Source organism: Hyperolius riggenbachi, chromosome 1, assembly GCF_040937935.1.
Source record: "Hyperolius riggenbachi isolate aHypRig1 chromosome 1, aHypRig1.pri, whole genome shotgun sequence".
In the NCBI taxonomy this organism is placed as follows: domain Eukaryota; kingdom Metazoa; phylum Chordata; class Amphibia; order Anura; family Hyperoliidae; genus Hyperolius; species Hyperolius riggenbachi.
Window position 1 is genome coordinate 505,139,520 of NC_090646.1, and position 21,104 is coordinate 505,160,623.

Sequence of the window (21,104 nt, forward strand, 5' to 3'; positions counted from 1 at the left end):
CAGTGGTGTCTGAATCACACCAGAAATAAGCATGCAGCTAATCTTGTCAGATCTGACAATAATGTCAGAAACATATGATCTGCTGCATGCTTCTTCAGGCGCTATGGCTAAAAGTATTAGAGGCAGAGGATCAACAGGATAGCCAGGCAACTGGTATTGCTTATAAGGAGATAAATACGGCAGCCTCCATATCCTTCTCACTTGAGTTGTCTTTTAGAGTGGACTTGAACTCTTGCACAGGACAGAAGGAAAACGGAGAGAAATGCACCCTGTATGCATTTAGATAGTTTAAAACTGCAGACCTCGGGCCAGATTAGTCCCGCTCACGCTTTACTTTATCTCCCCCCCCCCCCACTTCCTCCCTGCATGTCGTGAGCGGGAGGTAATGGGGGAGACTGAAAACTCGATCACTGTCGAGTGTCGCGTCTCCATGGCAACAGGGCATCACATGACATGAGATCGGGATGAGCCAGCGTATAACACGCTGGCTGCCAGCGTTATTAAAACTTAAAATACCTGTGTATACAATGCTTCACTTCTCTCAAGTTTTAATGCACTATAAATTGTTTTCCTATGTTGCTTTCGCTCACAGTAGGCAGTAAAAATCTTGACAGATCTGATAGACTTTGAACTAGTCCATTTCCTCATGGGGAGATTCAGAGGGATTTCTTTCTTTTCAAAAGCACTTGCAGAAAGGCAGTTGATCATTCCAACTACCAAAATGGTCAACATCTCGGTATAGATCTTTTGCATACAGTGCTTTTATAAAGCATAAAGGAGATAATGAGAATCCACCATTAGAACAGGCACTAGTCCAAAACCTGTTTTGGGTGGGCACAGACTGATGGGTATTTTTTTCCTCTTCTTGCTCTCTTTCACTACGTTGTGTGCTGGGCCATTGGCTTTCCTGCCTCCTCCATAGTAACATGCTAACAACACATCTGCAGAGAACTCTGCCCCAAACGATCACCTGAGGGATTGAGTCCCAGTCCCTGGAGGCAACAGTTCTCATACATGTGAATAAGGCTTTAGGGGCAATAGGATTCATACAGTGTAATTGCATTATCGATTAGTGTCCCTACATAGAGCAAATGTGCATTAGGTAGCTTCAGAGATGTAACTACAGTACAATTTAAAACTCAGGCCAGCACTTAAAGGGACACTTAAGTCTCTGTAAAAAATGAGTTTTACTCACCTGGGGCTTCCAGCAGCCCCCTATAGCTGTATCGTGTCCACGCAGACTTCATCAGATGCTCCTGGCCCCACCGGCAGCCACTTCCGGTTTCGGCGACAGGCCGGGAACGCGATTGATTCTTCACGTTCCCGGCCACAATAGCGCTCTCTATGGCGCCTGTCTATGTTGGCGCCTGGCGCCGAAACCGGAAGTGGCTGTCGGCGGGGCCAGGAGCATCTGATGGAGTCTGCGTAGGCACAATACAGCTACAGGGGCTGCTGGAAGCCCCAGGTGAGTAAAACTCATTTTTTACAGAGACTTAAGTGTCCCTTTAAAGAGAATCTGTATTGTTAAAATCGCTCAAAAGTAAACATACCAGTGCGTTAGGGGACATCTCCTATTACCCTCTGTCACAATTTCGCCGCTCCTTGCCGCATTAAAAGTGGTTAAAAACAGTTTTAAAAAGTTTGTTTGTAAACAAACAAAATGGCCACCAAAACAGGAAGTAGGTTGATGTACAGTATGTCCACACATAGAAAAATGCATCCATACACAAGCAGGCTGTATACAGCATTCCTTTTGAATCTCAAGAGATCATTTGTGTGTTTCTTCCCCCTGTTCTCATGCACTGAAGTTTCAGGCTGCTCTTTTCTTCCTGCAAACAGCTTTGCCCTTGTCTGTAATTCTTCAGTATGTGAAAGCCCAGCCAGCTCAGAGGATGATTTATCCAGCTTGTAAAAGATAAGAGAGAAGCTGCTCTAATCTAAATAATACACAGGCAGTGTGCAGAGAGAGGGGGGAGTTCATAGCAGAACCACAACACTGAAGAACTTGGCAGCCTTCCAGACACAGGCCGACAAGTCTGACAGGGGAAAGATACATTGATTTATTACAGAGACAGTGATAGTATAAAGTGCTGCAGTTAGCCAGAACACATTAGAATAGCTTTTGGAACTTGTAGGATGATAAAAAACAGGATGCAATTTTTGTTACGGAGTCTCTTTAAGGGGGAAAAACATATGATGTAATGATTTGTATGCAGGGGCGTAGCAATAGGGGGTGCAGAGGTAGCCACCGCATCGGGGCCCCGACGGGCCCTCCCTCAACAAAAGTATTAGCTCTCTATTGGCCTAGTACTCATAATAATCACTTCTATAGATACTTTGAATAGTGATAATCATTGACAAACTGTTCCCCATCCCCTTCTTGCACCTCTGACACTGTACTTGCCATTGGCAGGTTTTGGTGCGCCGTATCAATTATGTATAAAGTGCTTGGGGGCCCCATTGTAAAACTTGCATCGGGGCCCACAGCTCTTTAGCTACGCCACTGTTTGTATGTGTAGTATGGATAATTCATAGAACATTAGTAGCAAAGAAGAGTCTCATAATTTTATTTTCAATTATATAGCTTTTTTTTTTCAATTGCATCATTCACTAACATTTGTAGTTTACAAACCATACTCTGTGTTTTAAACTATCTATGAAACAGAGCAGAGCTAATGCCTCTTTGAACTTTGCAGAGAGAAAGGTTGAGATAAGTGCTTCAGAAAACGGCACTGTAGCTGACCATGCTTGGTCGGAGAGCTCAGAGAAGTTCTTTTGCATAGAGAACTGAAGTTTCTTAACTCTTCCTGTACTGGAAACAATATGAGACTCATAGCTGTGTCACTTATGTTCTATTTCTTAGCTGTACTACATATACAAATCATTTCATAAGTTTATTTTCACTCCAGATTCCCTTTAAAGAAATTCTGTACTCTAAAATTCTTACAATAAAAAGCATACCATTATATTCCTTATGTTCTCCTGGGCCTCTCTGTGCTGTTTCTGCCACTCCCTGCTGCAATCCTGGCTTGTAATTGCCAGTTTTAGGCAGTGTTTACAAACAAAAAAACATGGCTGAGAACAGCTCACTGTGTGACTCATGCAGAGCTTGGAGAGGGTGTTTAAAGCTTCTGCCAATGACGAGCAATACTGCACATTCCACACCTTCCAGCCTGAGCCCGACAGAGCCGACAGAGGAAAGAAGATAAAATTTATTACAGAGACAGTGCAACTAGAAAAGGCTGCAGTATGCCAGAGCACATTAGAACAGCTATAGGATCTTATAGGATAGAAGAAATAAGGCTCCAAATTTTGTTAGTCTCTTTAATGACTCATTTATTGGAGTTTAATCTGTATGTTTCTTTAACATTACAGCAATGGAGGGAACTTTCAACCAAGAAGATAACAGATCCTCTGTGGATCTAAGAATAAGAAAGACACAGGTAAGCAGCATGACCACATCCTACATGCATTGCATGAACTGTTTGAGTAAGGCTTCAGTGACCAGCTTGTCAGTGCTACTGGTCTGCATATGTCCTCCCCTTAAAGGGGGTTGTAACACCACAAACTAAAAAAAACTGCCTAAAAATAGTCAGTGACCGAAATATATTTTTTTCTAAAATAGGTCCATGTATGTCCCCTATTTCCTTTTAAAAATGATAGTTTCTTGACTGTAAAGCTGACTCTTTAGATGCAATACTTAATGAAGGATTGTCAGCCACAAAGTCAAATTCCATTTAAAGAGACACCGAAGCGAGAATGAATTTCGCTTCAGTGCTTATATTCAGCAGGGGCATGTGTGCCCCTGCTAAAACGCCGCTATCCCGCGGCTGAACGGGGGTCCCTTACCCCCAAACCCTCCCCTGCAAAATCTATGACCAACTTGGTCGTAGATTTTGCTGCTGTTATGGCCGGGCTAACGGCTGCAGCCCTGCCTCTCAGCGCCGTCTATCAGCGGCGCATCGCTGCCTCTCCCCCCGCCCCTCTCAGCGAAGGAAGATTGAGAGGGGCGGGGGAGAGGCGGAGATGCGCGCTGACAGACGCGCGTGAGGCAGGGCTGCGGCGGTTAGCCCTGCCTCTATGCGGAAGAGATCCCCGGGAACAACGGAGGGGATTTGGGAGGTAAGGGACCCCCGTTTAGCCGCGGGATAGCGCCGTTTTAGCAGGGGCACACATACCCCTGCTGAATATGAGCTCTGAAGCGAGATTTATTCTCGCTTCAGACTTTCTTTAAGCACTGTTCTGTGTTCATTATGCAGCCTGGAACATCACTCTGCATTACAAGCACTCTAATCTATTTAGAAATGTTTCTGCCGTAATAAATCTTATCTGTCAGTCTGGCTTTATTTGGTACGTTGCTGATAAGGAAGCTTGTCGTCACCCCTTCCATATGCCTGCTCCTCACTGATTGGCTGAGGGCAGTTCAGTGTGAAGCTGCTGAATTCTGATCCATGCTTGTGCTCACATGTTTACAAAGCAAGCCAGCTAGAGCAAATTATAGGGGGAAAAAAAGTAAGGGAGGAAATTACATCAGTATTGGCTTCAGTTACAGGGAACCAAAATGGCAAATGCAGGAACAGAATTATCTTTATTTACTATATAAAATTCACTGAAATCGAAACTTGGACCGTACAATACATCTGTTATGTAAGTAGAACAAGTAATTATCTACTTGTGTGTGTTTTTTACCTGACATAGTATTGCTGACCCTGCTGCTTTTAAATTACTGTATATTTTGCCGTATGACTACTTTTTAACTCTTGAAAATCTTCTGAAAAGTCGGACGTCATTTTATGCAGCGGGTGTCATTGGTGCCAGGTGATACGCCCTATCCTGTTATCGACTCTCAGATCTCGCTGCTGAGGACTGTAGTGAATTGGCACAGATGCACTTGTGCTTGATCTGAGAGGCAGAGAAGGAGGTAAATGGGATACAAGGCTGGGCCAGAAGGGTGAAAGAGGCGTGTTTTATGGGAACAGAGCGATTTATTCTTCCATACCGCTCTGATAAACTGGGGGAGCTGACCAATCTGCTTAGGTAGAGTTGACCAATCCAACCAGTCAATCGCCTCTATACTGTTATATACTGGGTACTGCATAAAGTACAGCACCAGTATCTGTTCATACATAGCACCAGTATATGATGTTTTTTTTTATTTTTATTTGGTGTGTGTTGGAAGAGGGGTAGTCTTATACGGCGATTACATCCCAAAATCTATATTTTAACTGGAAAAGTTGGGGGGTTGTCTTATACGGTACCAACCGAGTGCGCAGTTTACTGATAACCTTATTGTGACTTACTACATTCATGTTTGGAGAAGTAACTCACAGAGCGTTGGAGTCAAACCAGCATTGACAACCAGGGAACCAGCATTATTTTCATGGATTCAGCAACTGAAGCCTGCATGTTTTTCAAGTCCAATGTTTTATTTTATAAGCTGTATTGGACTAAATATGTTAACTTTTCAAGCCTTTTACGCAGATTTGTTTGTAGCAGTAACACCTTACTAAAGTTGCAAAGTAGTGGACTCGAATGTTTAGATCTCTTAAACGCTTTGTAAACTCTCATGCATTTATTTTCTATGTTTTTTATTTTGTGTTTCAGCATACAGTATTGTCTAGAAAATTTGGAGAGGTTATGATAGAATATAATGAAACTCAGGTCCAGTTTCGAGAACGCAGCAAAGAACGAATACAACGTCAGCTGGAAATAAGTATGACAATTCCTGTATTTCACTGATGGCTTCTCATTACTTCAGCTAGTTGTTTAGCTGTGAAATTAAATAAAGGGAATCTGAAGTAAAAATAAACTTATGAGATAATTTCTATGTACAGTACAGCTGCAAGGAATAGAACATATTATTATTATTATTATTATTATTTTATTTATTTATAAAGCGCCAACATATTCCGTGGCGCTGTACAATGTAAGAAAACAAACAAGGGATACATAATTATACAGACAATGATATACATGGAAATATGAACACTGATACAAGATACAGCACTGCTGATTACAATTTGATTTAACAGGATGACTAAAATGTTTAAATTTCTAACAGTGTGCAAGCAATTGAATTAATAACATTCAATGACACAAAAGGGTGAGAGCCCTGCCCTTGCGAGCTTACAATCTGAAGGAATGGGGTGGAAACAAGAGGTGGGGGAAGTATACAGTATATGTACAGGCAGTGCGTAATTAGGTTATTTAGTGAGTGCATGGCCTAAGCTCGAGAATATGCTTGTCGGAAAAGGTGGATTTTGAGGGAGCGTTTAAAGATTTCAAAGGTGGGAGAGTGGCGGATGTGTTGTGGAAGGGCATTCCAGAGGAGGGGTGAGGCACGTGAGAAGTCTTGTACACGTGAATGTGAGGAGGTAATTGTAGAAGAGGATAGAAGAAGCTCGTGTGCAGATCTGAGATTGCGGTTGGGTTGGTATCTGGAGACTAGTGAGGAGATGTACAGGGGAGAGAGATTGTGGAGAGCTTTGTAGGTTATGGTTAAGAGTTTGAACTGAATCCTCTCATTAATTGGTAGCCAGTGAAGAGCTTGACAGAGAGGGTCAGCAGAGGAAGAGCGAGAGGAGAGATGAATGAGTCGAGCAGCAGAGTTCAGTACAGAATTGAGCGGTGATAGTCGGTTAGTTGGAAGTCCACCAAGCAATATATTGCAATAGTCCAATCGAGATATAATAAGAGCATGTACTAACATTTTGGTTGTGTCATGGGAGAGAAAAGGTCGGATACGTGCTATGTTTTTCAGTTGGAAATGGCAGGAGCTGGTTAGGGAGTTAACGTGAGGAGTAAATGAGAGAGAAGAATCAAATATTACCCCCAGGCACCGTGCTTTGGGAACTGATGTTATAGACGTGTTGTTAACATTTATTGTAATATCAGGCAAAGGGGTGGACAGGGATGGTGGAAAGACTATTAGTTCAGTTTTATTCATATTGAGTTTTAAGAAGCGAGAGGACATGAAAGAGGAGATAGCGGACAGGCAGTCGGGAACCCGTGTGAGGAGGGAGTTAAGGTCTGGGGCCGAGAGGTACAGTTGTGTATCGTCTGCATATAGGTGGTATTGGAAACCGAATGAGCTGATTAAGTTACCAAGACCGTGCATGTAGATGGAGAAGAGGAGGGGACCGAGGACAGAGCCTTGAGGTACCCCTACAGACAGAGGATGTGAAGAGGAGGCCTGATCTGAATAGGAAACAGTGAAAGACCTTCCAGACAGGTAGGAAGATATCCAGGAGAGAGAGAGGTCCTTTATTCCTATAGATGAAAGGATCTGTAGGAGTAGAGTGTGGTCGACAGTGTCGAATGCTGATGACAGATCTAGAAGGATGAGTATGGAATAATAGCCTTTGGATTTAGCTGTGAGGAGATCATTAGCTACTTTGGTGAGTGCTGTTTCTGTGGAGTGGTTTGGCCGGAAGCCAGATTGGAACTGATCGAGCAAGGAATTTGCAGATAAATACTGACTTAGTTCAGCATGGATGTGGCGTTCAAGTAATTTAGATGCAAATGGAAGAAGTGACACTGGGCGGTAGTTAGCAAGTTCGGTGAGGTCTAGAGATGGTTTTTTAAGTAGTGGTGTTACAACAGCCCTCTTGAGTGAGGATGGAAAAATTCCGGAGGAGAGGGATAGGTTAAACAGCGATGTTAGGGCAGGGATGAGGGATGTGGATAGCTGTGGAATGAGATGTGATGGGATAGGATCCAAAGAACAGGTGGTTAGATGGGATTTGGAGATAAGGGTAGATAGAGAATGTTCAGAGAGTGGAGAGAAACTGGAAAGAGAGCAGTCAACAAGAGGAGTGGAGATGGAGTTTGATGTCTGCGTGGAAAACACACTACGGATTTTTGCAATTTTATCTGTAAAGTATGTTGCAAATTCTTCAGCTGATAAGCATGAAGAAGGAGGAGGAGGGGGTGGACGGAGAAGGGAGTTGAAAGTACTGAACAGGCGCTTTGGATTGTGCAAGTGGGAGGATATGAGGGAGGAGAAGTATGATTGTTTTGCAGAAGAGAGAGCGGTTTTAAACTTGTTCAACTCTTTTTTGTAAGTAATGAAATCCTCATTAGTATTAGTTTTTCTCCAACGGCGTTCAGCTACCCTAGAGCACCCCTTTAGCTGTTTAGTAGCTTTGGTCAGCCAGGGTTGGCGACTGACACGGTGCGGGCGGACATTGGTGAGGGGTGCGATTTCATCCATGACTTGCGTGATTGAGCAATGATAGTGTGCAGCTGCTGAGTCAGGGTCAGTGAATGGTTGTGTGAGGAGAGGTGCCAAGGCATCAGAGACAGATTGCATGTCTATGTTGCGGTAGTTCCTGCGTGTATATGAGCGTGCTTGAGGCAGGGTGGTAGGAAGAGAGGAGGAGAGAGAGAAGTTTAGTAGGTTATGATCAGAGAGCGGGAGAGGAGAATTAGTGAAATCAGTGATAGAACAGAGACGAGTGAATATGAGGTCAAGTGTATGACCATTAGAGTGAGTTGGAGCAGTGGACCACTGAGACAGGCCGTAGGAGGAAGTAAGTGACAGAAGTTTAGTGGCGGCAGAATTGTTGGTGTCAACATGAATGTTAAAGTCGGCCATAATGATGGTAGGGATATCGGAGGACAGGAACTGGAGGAGCCATGCAGAGAAGTGATCTAGGAAGAAGGATGGAGGGCCAGGAGGGCGGTAGATTATTGCGATCTGGAGGTTAGAGGGAGAGTATAGACGGACTGCATGGACTTCAAAGGAAGGTAGAGAAAGAGAAGGAATGGGGGTGAGTGGCTTGAAGGAGCATCTATCAGAGAAAAGAATGCCCACACCACCGCCATGTTTATTCCCACTTCTAGGCGTGTGACTAAAATGGAATCCCCCATAAGAGAGGGCGGCAGGTGAGACCGTGTCAGAAGGCGTCAGCCATGTTTCTGTGACCCCAAAGAAGGTGAAGGCGTTGGAATTGAAAAGGTCATGGATGAAAGGAAGTTTGTTGCAGACTGAGCGGGCATTCCAGAGAGCAGCAGAGATAGGTGGGGGAGGAGGGGGGAGAAGAGGAATATTAATAAGGTTGTGGCAGTTTCGGTGTGCATGTGGTTGGCTGTTAGCAGTGCGATTAGTGTGCAAGAGTGAGGAGCGAACCGGCAGAGAGGGTCTGGGGTTTGGTGAAATGTCACCTGCAGCAAGGAGTAATAGGAGGCAGAGAGAGCGAAGGATAGGGTGGGATTTAGATTTATGGGTAGTTGGAGTATGAAATGTATAGCGCGGTTGTATAAATAAGAAAGTTTCGTGGGAAGCAACCTGTGGAGATGATAAAAGAGAGGGAGAAATGTAGAGCGTGTTGCTGACAGCAGGAGGATGCAGTGAGTGTACAGATTTGAGAATAGCAGGGTAAAGCAGGCTAATCATGAAGAGCAGAGACAACATTATTGCACTAACCGTGAATCAGATTGCTAAAGTCTTGAGTCTGTTCCTTCTGGTCTCTTCTGGCTTAATTCTGGTGTAATTCGGTCGTTCTCTTTGTACTTAGAAACCGGTGTACTTTGAAATACCGGTGCATAAGTAGCAAAGATATGAGTCTCATATTGTTTCCAGTACAGGAACAGTTAAGAAACTTCAGTTGTTCTCTACACAAAGCTCTGAAGCACTTATCTCAACCTGTCTCTTACTGTTTCTTGTTTAAAGAGAAACTCCGACCAAGAATTGAACTTTATCCCAATCAGTAGCTGATACTCCCTTTTCATGAGAAATCTATTCCTTTTCACAAACAGACCATCAGGGGGCGCTGTATGACTGATATTGTGGTGAAACCCCTCCCACAAGAAGATCTGAGTACCGAGGTACTTCTGGCAGTTTCCTGTCTGTGAACCCTGTTACATTGTGGGAAATAGCTGTTTACAGCTGTTTCCAACGGCCAAAACAGCAAGCAGCATCTACATCACCTGCCAGCAGTAAACATGGCACCATGTCAGAATATAATTCAGGGATTTAAAATATTTTACAATGGGCAAACACTGACTAAATCATTTATACATAATTATTGTAAAAATGAAGCACTTTTTTAATTACATTACTTTCACTGGAGTTCCTCTTTAAGGTTATTCTGCCAGGAAGTTCAAAGGGTCATTCGCTCTGCTCTTTCATAATTTAAAACAGAGTGTAATTTGTAAACGGCAAAGATTACAGAATATTGCAATGTTAAAGAAAAACAGCTATATAAATGAAAATAAAAATGACTTTTATTTGCCACTGTTCTATTCATGATCTGTACTACGCATACAATTCATTATAAGTTTAATTGTTTGTTTTTTCCGCTTCAGTGTCACTTTAAAAGAACCACTCTGAATGTTTCCCGCATGACGCAACAGGCATTCTTCTATCATTTTAAAGAGGACCCTCAGTGTAAATTAAACAGTCAATGGTTCTTCTTCTCATATGAAGTTAAAATTACTTGCTGGGTCCTTTTCTTCTGAATTACTCCCGCAGCCCCGTGTCAGCCAGCTTCTGGCATGTAGCCCTTTCCCGTTACAGAAAGCAACATAGCTTCTCTCCAGAGAACTTCTCTATGTAACTACGCCCCTGTGAGCAGCATGGTGGCATAGTGGGTAGCAATCTTGCCTGGTCCCCCAGTTTGAAACTCAGCCAGGACACTATCTGCACAGCTTTTGTATTTTCTCCTTGTGTCTGTGCGGGTTTCATCCCACACCCCAAACACATACAGATAATTTCATTGGCACTAGACTGCAAAGGATTTATGATTATAGTCGTGATTAGATTGTGAGCCCCCTCTGAGGAACAGTTAAGGTGACCATACGTCAGGCGCCCTGGTAATTGATTGATCATCTGATTTGATTGCTATAATCGGAATCGGGTGAAAATCTGGGCTGCCCGATCGAGTATGTGACCAATTTTGGGCCGAAATTGGCCACATTAATCATTTGGACATGCTGCAAGACGTAGGACCGACTTACTTGATTGGGGTCACAACGGTTGCAGTGAGCGATATCTGGATGAGCAATGAACGCAATAAAACCCCCGACATTGTGCCACCCCCCAATGTGTTATGTGCCAACCAGTGTACTATACATTACCTGTCCGTGGCAGCCGCTTATCCCCTGCTGGCTCTCGGTGCAGTCCTTTGTCTATATAAGCTCCCCACGTGGTTGCCGGAGTAACGAGGGCATGTGTATAATATGATACACTCGCCCCCATTACTCCGGCAACCATGTGGGGAGCATGTATTGATGTACTACACCCGCATATATGCGGGAAACCACGTGGGGCGCGTATATTGGACTGCACCCTGAGCCGGCGGAGGATAAGCATCCGCCATGGACAAGTAATGTGTAGTGCACTGGGGGGCACATTACACATTGAGGGAATGACGTTGGGTCGCCGTGGCAGCAGAGTCGGCATCACAAGGCCAAATCTGGACTGATTTCAGCATGAAATTGATCGGGAATCGGCCTGCAGTGTATGGGCTAATGACAGATCTCTCTAATTCGATTAGAGAGAGATTTATCTCTTGGTCCAAGCTGCCCATCATTGCTAATTGTATGGCTACCTTAAATGACATGGCTATATGCTCTGCGCAACACTGCAGCACTGTATAAATGCTAAATAATGTAGCTGCAAATCGCTAAGTAGCTGTCCAAAGCTTGCTAAGGTTTCTAATTAAAATATGTGAGCTGATTGATAATTGAGGTTTAAAAAAACAAGTTGTTGCATCTGCAGGAGGAAGAGTGGGATCATTGTAATCGTCTGAGCTGCATTTAATAATGGTCTAAATCAGTAGGCTTGGTCTGCTGAAAGTTTAAACATTATAAATACTCAGTATTTAGGCGGAGAGTGCACTGTATTTATTATTGCATAGCTCTGAATCATAAGCTTGGAAAGTTTGGTTGAGTGCTAGCATGCATTGTGATGACCACGTCTGATATATTTTACATTGAAATGTTACTTGGTTTTATTGCAATAGGTATTAAAATCATATCATTTTGCTTTTGTATATACTGTACTCTGTATATAATTATGAGAATACATTGTTTTTTAAATATACAGACTGGAATCCTTGTCTTCATTTTATAGAGGCATATTATCATTAAAGTGGCACTACAGCGAAATTTAGGCTACTGGGATAACCTTAGTAGCATGTTGGTAATAGGAAGAGCAACACATGTTAGGTAGTGTTCTGTTTACAAAGGTCAGCTGGAAAGCATTCCAGTGCTTAGATCCCCGAAACTTGTAGCCACACTGCAACTGTGCAGTAGAACGGATCTGCATGGGCTTCATCGGAAAAAGCAGTCAGGTCTGAGCACCTGCGCATGTCAGCGCCTTTGACAAGGGTTGGTTTATTTATTGTATTTATAAAGCGCCAACATATTGCACAGCACTGTACATTAGTTAAGGCTACAGACAATATTTAGGGGTGACATACAGCAATAAGACAATACATGAGTACATACAAACCAGATCACGCAGCACAGTATGAGTACAAGGTAATGCTTAGTCACTGGATGGGAGGATGGAGATTAGGCAAGTAGAGTTCACTCAGATCCGTAGCATGGGTGTACAGTAATGGAGGTGCGTGATCAGGTAGGAGACATAAGGAGAAGGACCCTGCCCAAAGGCTTACAATCTAGAGGGAGAGGTAGGGACATGAAAGGTAGGGGACCAGATTTCAGCTGTGGGTTTAGAGCACTAATGATGGGAGGGGGGGGGGGGGTATGCCAGAGTAAAAAGGTGAGTTTTGAGGGCCTTCTTGAAGATGTTGGAGGGGGAAACACTAATGGGGGTAGGTAGCGAGTTTCATAGTGTTGGAGCTCTTGAGAAGTCCTGGAGGCGTGCATGGAATTGGGTGATGCAGGGGGGCAGTTTGTCAAGTCTTTCGAGGGACGCCGCACTGGAACAGCTCAAAGGAGGAGGACTGGGGAAGCCTCTGAGTATGGCTTTGGGGAAATGTTTCCCTCCATGTACACTTTAACACCTTTTTGCTTATTAAAGTGAAATACAAGGCTAAAAAAACCTTTTTGCTTACAAACACAGGAAATTGAATAGCTCTGAATTATTTTGCCTTAGAAAGTAGCCCCACCACACAAGGAGCATCTAACCACAGCCAGTATAGATTGTTACTAGAGGTGATCAGTGCAAATCATTACATTTTGCATGCAAATTTAGTGCAACATGTTTGTGGCCTGGAATTTGGAATCAGCCGGTAAACCTCACTGATAACCAAATTACAGCTCTAAAAATTTTCCTGGCTGAATACAACTTTTGAGAGCAGGGGAGGGATAGAAAAAGGTCAGTAGTTCGTACAGTTTAACTCTGGGGCACTTAATAGGCTGCCATTGTGCAGAGACAATAAAACATTCAATCTACTTGTAAATATTTAAAGGGGTTCTGTGGTTCTTTATAAAAACAAAAATCCACGCACATCCTCGCTCCCACTCACATCTCCGGGAGCCTCCTGCGCAGTACGAAGTTTTGTTGTAGCGTGTCTGCGCAGTAAGCTCCCGGAGACGGGACCGAGGATGTGTGTGAATAATTGGATGGTAACCGGCGGTGGGGAACAGAGGATCGTAGAGGACAGGAAGGACAGCTGCAGGGGGTCAGTAGAAGCCCCATGTAAGTGTCCGTTTTTGTTTTTATAAAGAACCACAGAACTCCTATAAATAAAAACCTGGGATATCGATAAAAGGCCATTTTTAGGAGTAGGAGGATAAATACAATGGTTTTTCTCATCCGTTTATTTTCACTTTGGGTTTACTTTAACCACAGCTCAAGACCTGTCAGACCACCCATCTATACAAACCCTTAGACTACATGGCTGCAGAAAATGGAATGTCTCCTGTTGTTCCTTTTGAAATATTAATGAACAAGAAATCTTTCAGACATGTCTTAACAGGAGAGTGTGAGGTTGAGATCTTTTATGTGTCCGCATGAACACACGTGCGCACAATTAATGTTATCACATTATGTGTTTCAGCTGGAAAAACAACAACAGATGAAAAACTGGAAGAGATGCTGGAGACTGGGAATCCATCAATTTTCACTTCAGATGTAAGTGTGAAGTGTATTAAATTACTCATGCATCCCTCAGGCACATTTGAATCATTACTTTATGAACACTTATTTTTCCTTTTAGATTATTTCTGATTCCCAGATCACCAGGCAGGCTCTGAATGAGATTGAATCCCGGCACCAGGATATCATGAAGCTGGAAAAAGGTATACGGGAGTTACATGACATGTTTGTGGACATCGCAACGTTGGTGGAGACTCAGGTAATTCTAGACATAGAAATCTGAGGAAAGGCTCCGCCTGAAACATATTGTGCTCCTATGTACAGCATTATTGCAAGCTTGTGGTGTGCTGTCTCCAATTTTTCATTTATCTCCTTAGCAGGAGAGGTTTGCTAGCAGGGGACTCTGCACCAGCTAAGCTGTGTGACCAGTTGTGGTGGTGACAGGTGATAGTTGTATTGTGTACAGGTATCCCCCGGTATATAGTTGGCCGACATGTGAATAATCCGCTTTTTCCAACATGACGCCAGGCAGGATGAAATCGCTTTTGTGACTAATACAGTGGGGACAGAGACTGCAGAGTCTACTAGAGCAGCGTGGGACATCACCGAAAGTGAGACGTGGCACAGGGAAAGGTGGTCATTAGTGGTGGGACAAAAGGACGGGAAGGCACAACGGGTCACAGGGAGACATGAGGGGGCAGAGGAGGAGGCAAAGAGGCGGGACAGGAAGGGGCACAGAATGACAGGAGTAGAGGGGCCATAGACCAACAGGGGAAAGCACAGAGAGGGCACAGAACAGCAGGGATAGGCAGAGAGGGGCCACAAACAGAACAGGAGGAGCAGCAGTAGGGGAACACTGGAGTCACAGGGGGCAGAGGTGTCACAGAGAGGGACACTGCAGGCACAAGGGGCACAGTGTTCCGACTTACATGCAATGTCAGGTTAAAGCAAACATTAAGTGAGGTAATTAACTTTGTTTGATACTTGCCTAAGAAGAGAGAAGACTGGTTACTATAGAGCAAGGGTGCCCACAGTTTTTCGACTCCAGAGCTACTTCAAAAACTACCGCATTAAAGGGATCTATGAACCTCTCCTAAACCCCATCTCCAAACATAATTCGGCAGAGTTCCCCCTAAATCCACAAATACAAAAAAGAAGAGTCCCCTTAATAATTAGGCTAACCAACCACAACACCTGTGCGTGCAGAGTACCTTCCGATCCCTGATGCTAGTGGTGCTCACCTATAATTAAAATGAAGTTTGTCCTCTCTTCTGTCCTCGCCACCTCCTCCCTTAGGCTCTGCCTCTCTAGGCTGGCACTTCTGGCTGTGCAGCCATTCTTAACACAGTGACTTGACAGCTACTCCTCCACTTCAATCCATGGGAACTGCAGGAAGGGAGGGGGAAGGACACATTCACAGCCCCCATTAACCATTGCATCCTGAACTGCTGTTGCGGAGAGGCCACGGGCACATTGGCTGCCCTCACAAGCTGTTGCTGCATTGTCAGCGTGCAGCTCACCACTTGTCTTCCAGCATGCGACTGCGATCTACCCAGAAGTCCTTTTCAATTGAGTGGCAGTTCGCGATCAGCACAATAGGCACCACTGATATAGAGCCTTCCCATACCTCTGTGTTGCACGTTGTTTCTGCGCAGTGCCGATTAGATTTTCTCGATATGCTAGCACTTCGGGCAGCCCTGGGAAGTACTTACATCTCCACATATTTCCAAAGACCAACTCATCTGTACTATGCACCAGGCTCGCATGTGTGCAGTACGGTTGCGCTAGTCTTCTAAAGTATTCAGGGATGCAGGTACTTCTGAAGGCTGCTGAGGACTACCAAAGCTCCATTTGACCTAGCAGGTCAAAGAAGTTTAACCAGGCAAGGCGCAGGACGGAGAAAAGGGAAGACTTTATAGGTTTTCTGAGGAAAGTATCAAACCTGAACTGAATTACCTCACTTGAGGTTTACTTACAGTCCCTATTTTGGTTAACTGAGGGTGACCTGTACTGAATTAAGACTTGGCCCATATGCAATTTGCTTTTTCTCCTGAGCATTCTCCTAGGTGATATTTTCACACCTTGTTATAAACTGCCTTTTAAACCACCAGCAAGCAAGAACATACTCAAAATTATTTTGATAGTACTTATTCATAAATTTTTTGATACTTTTTCAATTGAAAATCCTTAAAGGGAAGGCTAGTGCAGACTATAAAAAACAAACTGCACTTACCTGGGGCTTCTTCCAGCTCCTGGCAGTCGATCGGTGCCCTCGTCACAGCTCCTCTCCCTCCCGGCGTCCAGCGGGGGGGTGGGGGGTCATGTGGTGTAGGGACGTCATCTGGTCTCTACTACGCAGGCGCAAAACTACTGGGCCTGCGCAGTAGAGACCAGATGACGTCACTTACACCACGTGACCCGCGCCGTGGAGCGCACATGAAGCCGACCTGGCGAGGTCGGCTTCTTCACCGCTGGACGCCGAGAGCGAGAGGAGCTGCGGCGAGGGCACCGATCGACTGCCAGGAGCTGGAAGAAGCCCCGGATAAGTGCAGTTTTTTTTTTTTATAGACTGCGCGGATCTTCCCTTTAAAAGTTAATTTAAGAGAATATGAAAATTATATCTTAGGAGATAACTCAGGAGAAAAAGTTAATTGCATGTGGTCCTTAGAATTGTAGTACTTCATTGTACTATATGATCCCTTTGGCTGTAACTGTTGGCTGCTGGCTTTTTTCTGCATAAGTTCACATACTGCAAACTGCTAAACCAGCTGCTTGTGGAGTTGCCAGTAGGAGCCAGTCAGATTCCTGGTATTTTTCAGTGGAGATGTCGCGAACGGTTCCAGGCGAACTTCGATGGTTCGCGTTCGCCAAGAGCAGGCAAATTTTCCTGGAAGTTCGATTCACCCCATAATACTCTATTGAGCAGAACTTTGACCCTCTACATCACAGTCAGCAGGCACATTGTTGCCAATCAGACTGCACTCACTCCTGGAGCCCCCCCCCCCCTTATAAAAGGCATGGTCCTTGTGCTTTTTTACTCACTAGTCTGCCTGCACTAATTAGTTAAGGGACAGCTGCTGACAGACTCTGCTAGGGAGAGTTTAGTTAGGCTTGTTCCTAGCTAATTGTTGTTACTTTACTTCCTCTCCTCCTCCTCCCTCTTCTCCTCCTCCCTCCTCTCCTCCTCCCTCCTCTCCTCCCTCCTCTCATCTTCCCGGAAATTGTAGGCTTTTAAAAGCCAGCTTACGTACCTTGGCCGGGAATTGAACCCACGTCTTGGCCGGGAATTGAACCCAGGTCTGAGTGCTTGGTAGTCAGCTCTCTTAACCGCTGGTCCACCACCAACACTACATGCTGAAGGCAGCCTAGCATGTACCATTATGATCTATCCACGCGCACTCCTGGCCGCGGGTTCGGTAGCCCAGGAATCAATGAATCGGGCTATGGTGCCGCGCAGAAAAAGCGACAGCTTCTCTCAGAAGCTTCGCTTTTTCTGACTCCACGTCCCTCTAAGCGTACATTGTATGCTTAGAGTGACGTCATGTAAACAAACTCAAGGTTGCCATCTTGTGGCCAAAGAGTAAAACTACATCTAAAAGTAAAGAAAAATTACACTACACAAATATTTCCCTAAATAAAACACTATTTACTTCCCACCCTCCCAAAAATACCCACATAAAATGTTTAATAAAAAGAAACAAAAACATTACAATAAAAAAAAACATAAATATTTACCCAAGGGTCTAAACTATTTAAATATCTATGTAAAGATGAAATATTTCTATTTATTTTTTTTTAAATGCTTGTAAATAGTGATGGATGCAAAACGGAAAAAATGCTCTTTTATTTCCAAATAAAATATTGTCGCAATACATTGTGATAGGGACATAATTTGAACGGGGAAATAACCGTGACAAATGGGCAATTACAATACGTGGGATTTAATTATGGAGGCATGTATTATTTTAAATCTATAATGGCAGAAAACTGAGAAATAATGAATTTTTTCCATTTGTTTTCTTTTTACTGTTAAAATGCATTTACAGTAAGGTAGCTCTTAGCAAAATGTACCCCCCAAAGAAAGCCTAATTGGTGGCGGAAAAAACAAGATATAGATCAGTTCATTGTGATAAGTAGTGATAAAGTTATAAGCGAATGAATGGGAGGTGAACATTGCTCGGATGCATAACGTGAAAACGACTGAGAGCTTAAGTGGTTAAAGCGGATCCGAGGTGAAAAACTAACTATAAAAAGTAATTTGTCTTTATTTAGTTTAGTTAAGTTTAGATGGCTTACACAGTAAACTAGCTGCAAACGGCTTTATCAATAAATAAATATTCCTGTTATACAATGAGCTGCCATTTTCTGCTTGTAATCACTACACAGGTAATCTTATCTTTATTTCCACACCTCAGACTGTGTAAACTCCACTCCCCCTTCCCTCCCCTACACTCCCCACTCCCTCCCCTTGCCTCCGAAATCCCGTGCATGCTCAGTATGTGCTGGGGCTCTCCTGTGTGATAAGAAGCTGTGTATTGGAACACAAATTGGAAGAAGACAGGCAGGATTTACACAGCTGTCACGCCTCTCCTGTCAATACCTCTGGCTGCAGATGTGCTGTCACTCCTCACATTGCATGCAATGACATCAGAACTCATGTCAGCGTGGCTGACCCCCTGAATGACGGACAGCAGTGGGCCCCTTAGTGCGATTGTCACCACATTGCATGCAATGACATCAGACCTCATGTCAGCGTGGCTGACCCCCTGAATGACTGACAGCAGTGGGCCCCTTAGTGTGATTGTCACCACATTGCATGCAATGACATCAGACCTCATGTCAGCGTGGCTGACCCCCTGAATGACTGACAGCAGTGGGCCCCTTAGTGCGATTGTCACCACATTGCATGCAATGACATCAGACCTCATGTCAGCATGGCTGACCCCCTGAATGACTGACAGCAGTGGGCCTCTTAGTGCGATTGTCACCACATTGCATGCAATGACATCAGACCTCATGTCAGCGTGGCTGACCCCCTGAATGACTGACAGCAGTGGGCCCCTTAGTGCGATTGTCACCACATTGCATGCAATGACATCAGTCCTCATGTCAGCGTGGCTGACCCCCTGAATGACTGACAGCAGTGGGCCTCTTAGTGCGATTGTCACCACATTGCATGCAATGACATCAGACCTCATGTCAGCGTGGCTTACCCCCTGAGAGAGTGGGGGAGAAAGAGAGAGTGGGGGAGAAAGAGAGAGTGGGGGAGAAAGAGAGAGTGGGGGAGAAAGAGAGAGTGGGGGAGAAAGAGAGAGTGGGGGAGAAAGAGAGAGTGGGGGAGAAAGAGAGAGTGGGGGAGAAAGAGAGGGAGGGGGGCAGAGAGAGAGTGGGGGAGAAAGAGAGGGAGGGGAGAAAGAATGGGGAGAAAAAGAGGGAAGGGTAAAAGAGTGAGGTGAGTGTCTTACCAAAGCAATCTACTTCCTCCACACGCTGACTCAGCCCCAGCAGCACCGCAGCTTCAAGACCTTTTGACCTCCTCTTCTGACCTGGCAGGTAGTGTTGTCCGGATCATGAACGATTCGGATCTTTGATCCGAATCTATTTTATGAGTCGATCATCCGAATCATCAAAATGAGTGATTCGGATCACAAAAGGGGCGGGGCCAGGAGCGACACGCCCCCTCTCAGCGGGCAGCGGGGTCTTGGAAGCAGAGCAGAGATGGATCGCTCTGTTGGAAGGGAGGCAGCCTTGCAGGGAGACAGGTAGATGAGAGAGAGGGGACATGGGTGCCACTGCCAGATATGTGTAGAGCACACATACTGGCTGCAATGTGCTGCTCATTACAGGCTGTCTGTTCCGTAGTGCTGCACAGTGAACACATGGGAAGCTTTTGGCTCAGCACAGCTCAGTAACTTTGCAGACAGTGTGATTGAAAGGCATCCTGCACTGCTCTAAACAGCTGCACTTCACTTCTGGGAATGCTTTCTTTCACTGTGCGACCTTTTCTTTCAAAGTGTACAGATGAACATATAGGTGAAATATATGTAAAGCATATGACTTCAGCATGTGGGTATTACGTGCAAACATTTCTGCTCTCTGCTCGTCCCTCCTCCCATCTCTGCCCACTCCCTGCCCTCTGTCCATCTTCTCCCCTTCTCTGTGTGTCCACCCCCTCCCCTTCTGTCCACAGACCTGTCCTGCTGTTGATTTCACCCCCGAATGCTTCCGGCAGTAAAATGATCCGAGATTCGGATCAAAGATCCGGATCTCTTCAATGATCCGATTCGAATCATCCGGATCATTGAAAAGATCCGAACTTCCCATCTCTACTGGCAGGATGCTAAGAAACTTTAGCTGCCAGAGTCACTGAAGCCTGCCGAGTGCAGAATTACAGAAGAGAGAGACAGAGATCCGGCTCACGCTGAAGTCACAGGGAATGGAGGCATAATCATCTCCTGTGACTTGAGTAAAGATGAAGCTGAGCAGCATTGCAGGCACAGAAGCTAGCAGCAGTGATGGATGCCTGTTTTTATGTCACTCTCCCTGGGCGGAAGTGGAAATAGGGAGTAGCATACATCGGTGTGCCAATCTGCACCCAGGAAGGCAACATGTGAAAGTTGGCCGTGGTCCCCTCCTCCCTTTCAGCAGATCAGTGCGGCATAACTTCCCTGACTCCAGCGTGGAAGTCTTCTCTTATCTGCATTCCGATCATGTAACTCTGCCTCTGTGCTCTGGTCTTCCTGCATGTCGGGTGAACTCACATGACATGCAGACCAGGAACACAGACAGAGGCAGAGCTACAGGATCTGCGTGCAGACAAGAGAAAACTTCCACGCTGGAGTCAGGGGAGTTATGCCACGCTGATCTGCTGAAAGGGAGGAAGCAGGAAGGGGGCAGCTTCTGATACAGTATACAGCTGCTCACGCTAGTATCGCGTGAGCTCCAGAATGGAAACGCCGCCTCTGCCTCCTCTGTAGTCAAAGCCTCCTCCTCCCGATAATTAGGTCCCATAAGTCCTTGCAGCCTGGGACTGAACGCCGCGGCGTTAAGAGGAGCTGAGGGGGCGTGGCTTTCTGTTTAATTAGGTTTTTAT

At 44.9% G+C, this 21,104-nt stretch overlaps 1 protein-coding gene across 1 annotated transcript in view; it reads left to right on the forward strand.

Annotated features, from left to right (window-relative positions):
• STX2 (syntaxin 2) overlaps positions 1-21,104 on the forward strand; it is a 93,104-nt gene that overhangs the window by 51,970 nt on the left and 20,030 nt on the right. The window contains exons 5-8 of the mRNA XM_068243631.1: positions 3,376-3,443; positions 5,605-5,713; positions 13,974-14,047; positions 14,133-14,270. Coding sequence (XP_068099732.1) covers positions 3,376-3,443; positions 5,605-5,713; positions 13,974-14,047; positions 14,133-14,270 — 389 coding nt within the window. The remainder of the gene's footprint in view (positions 1-3,375; positions 3,444-5,604; positions 5,714-13,973; positions 14,048-14,132; positions 14,271-21,104) is intronic.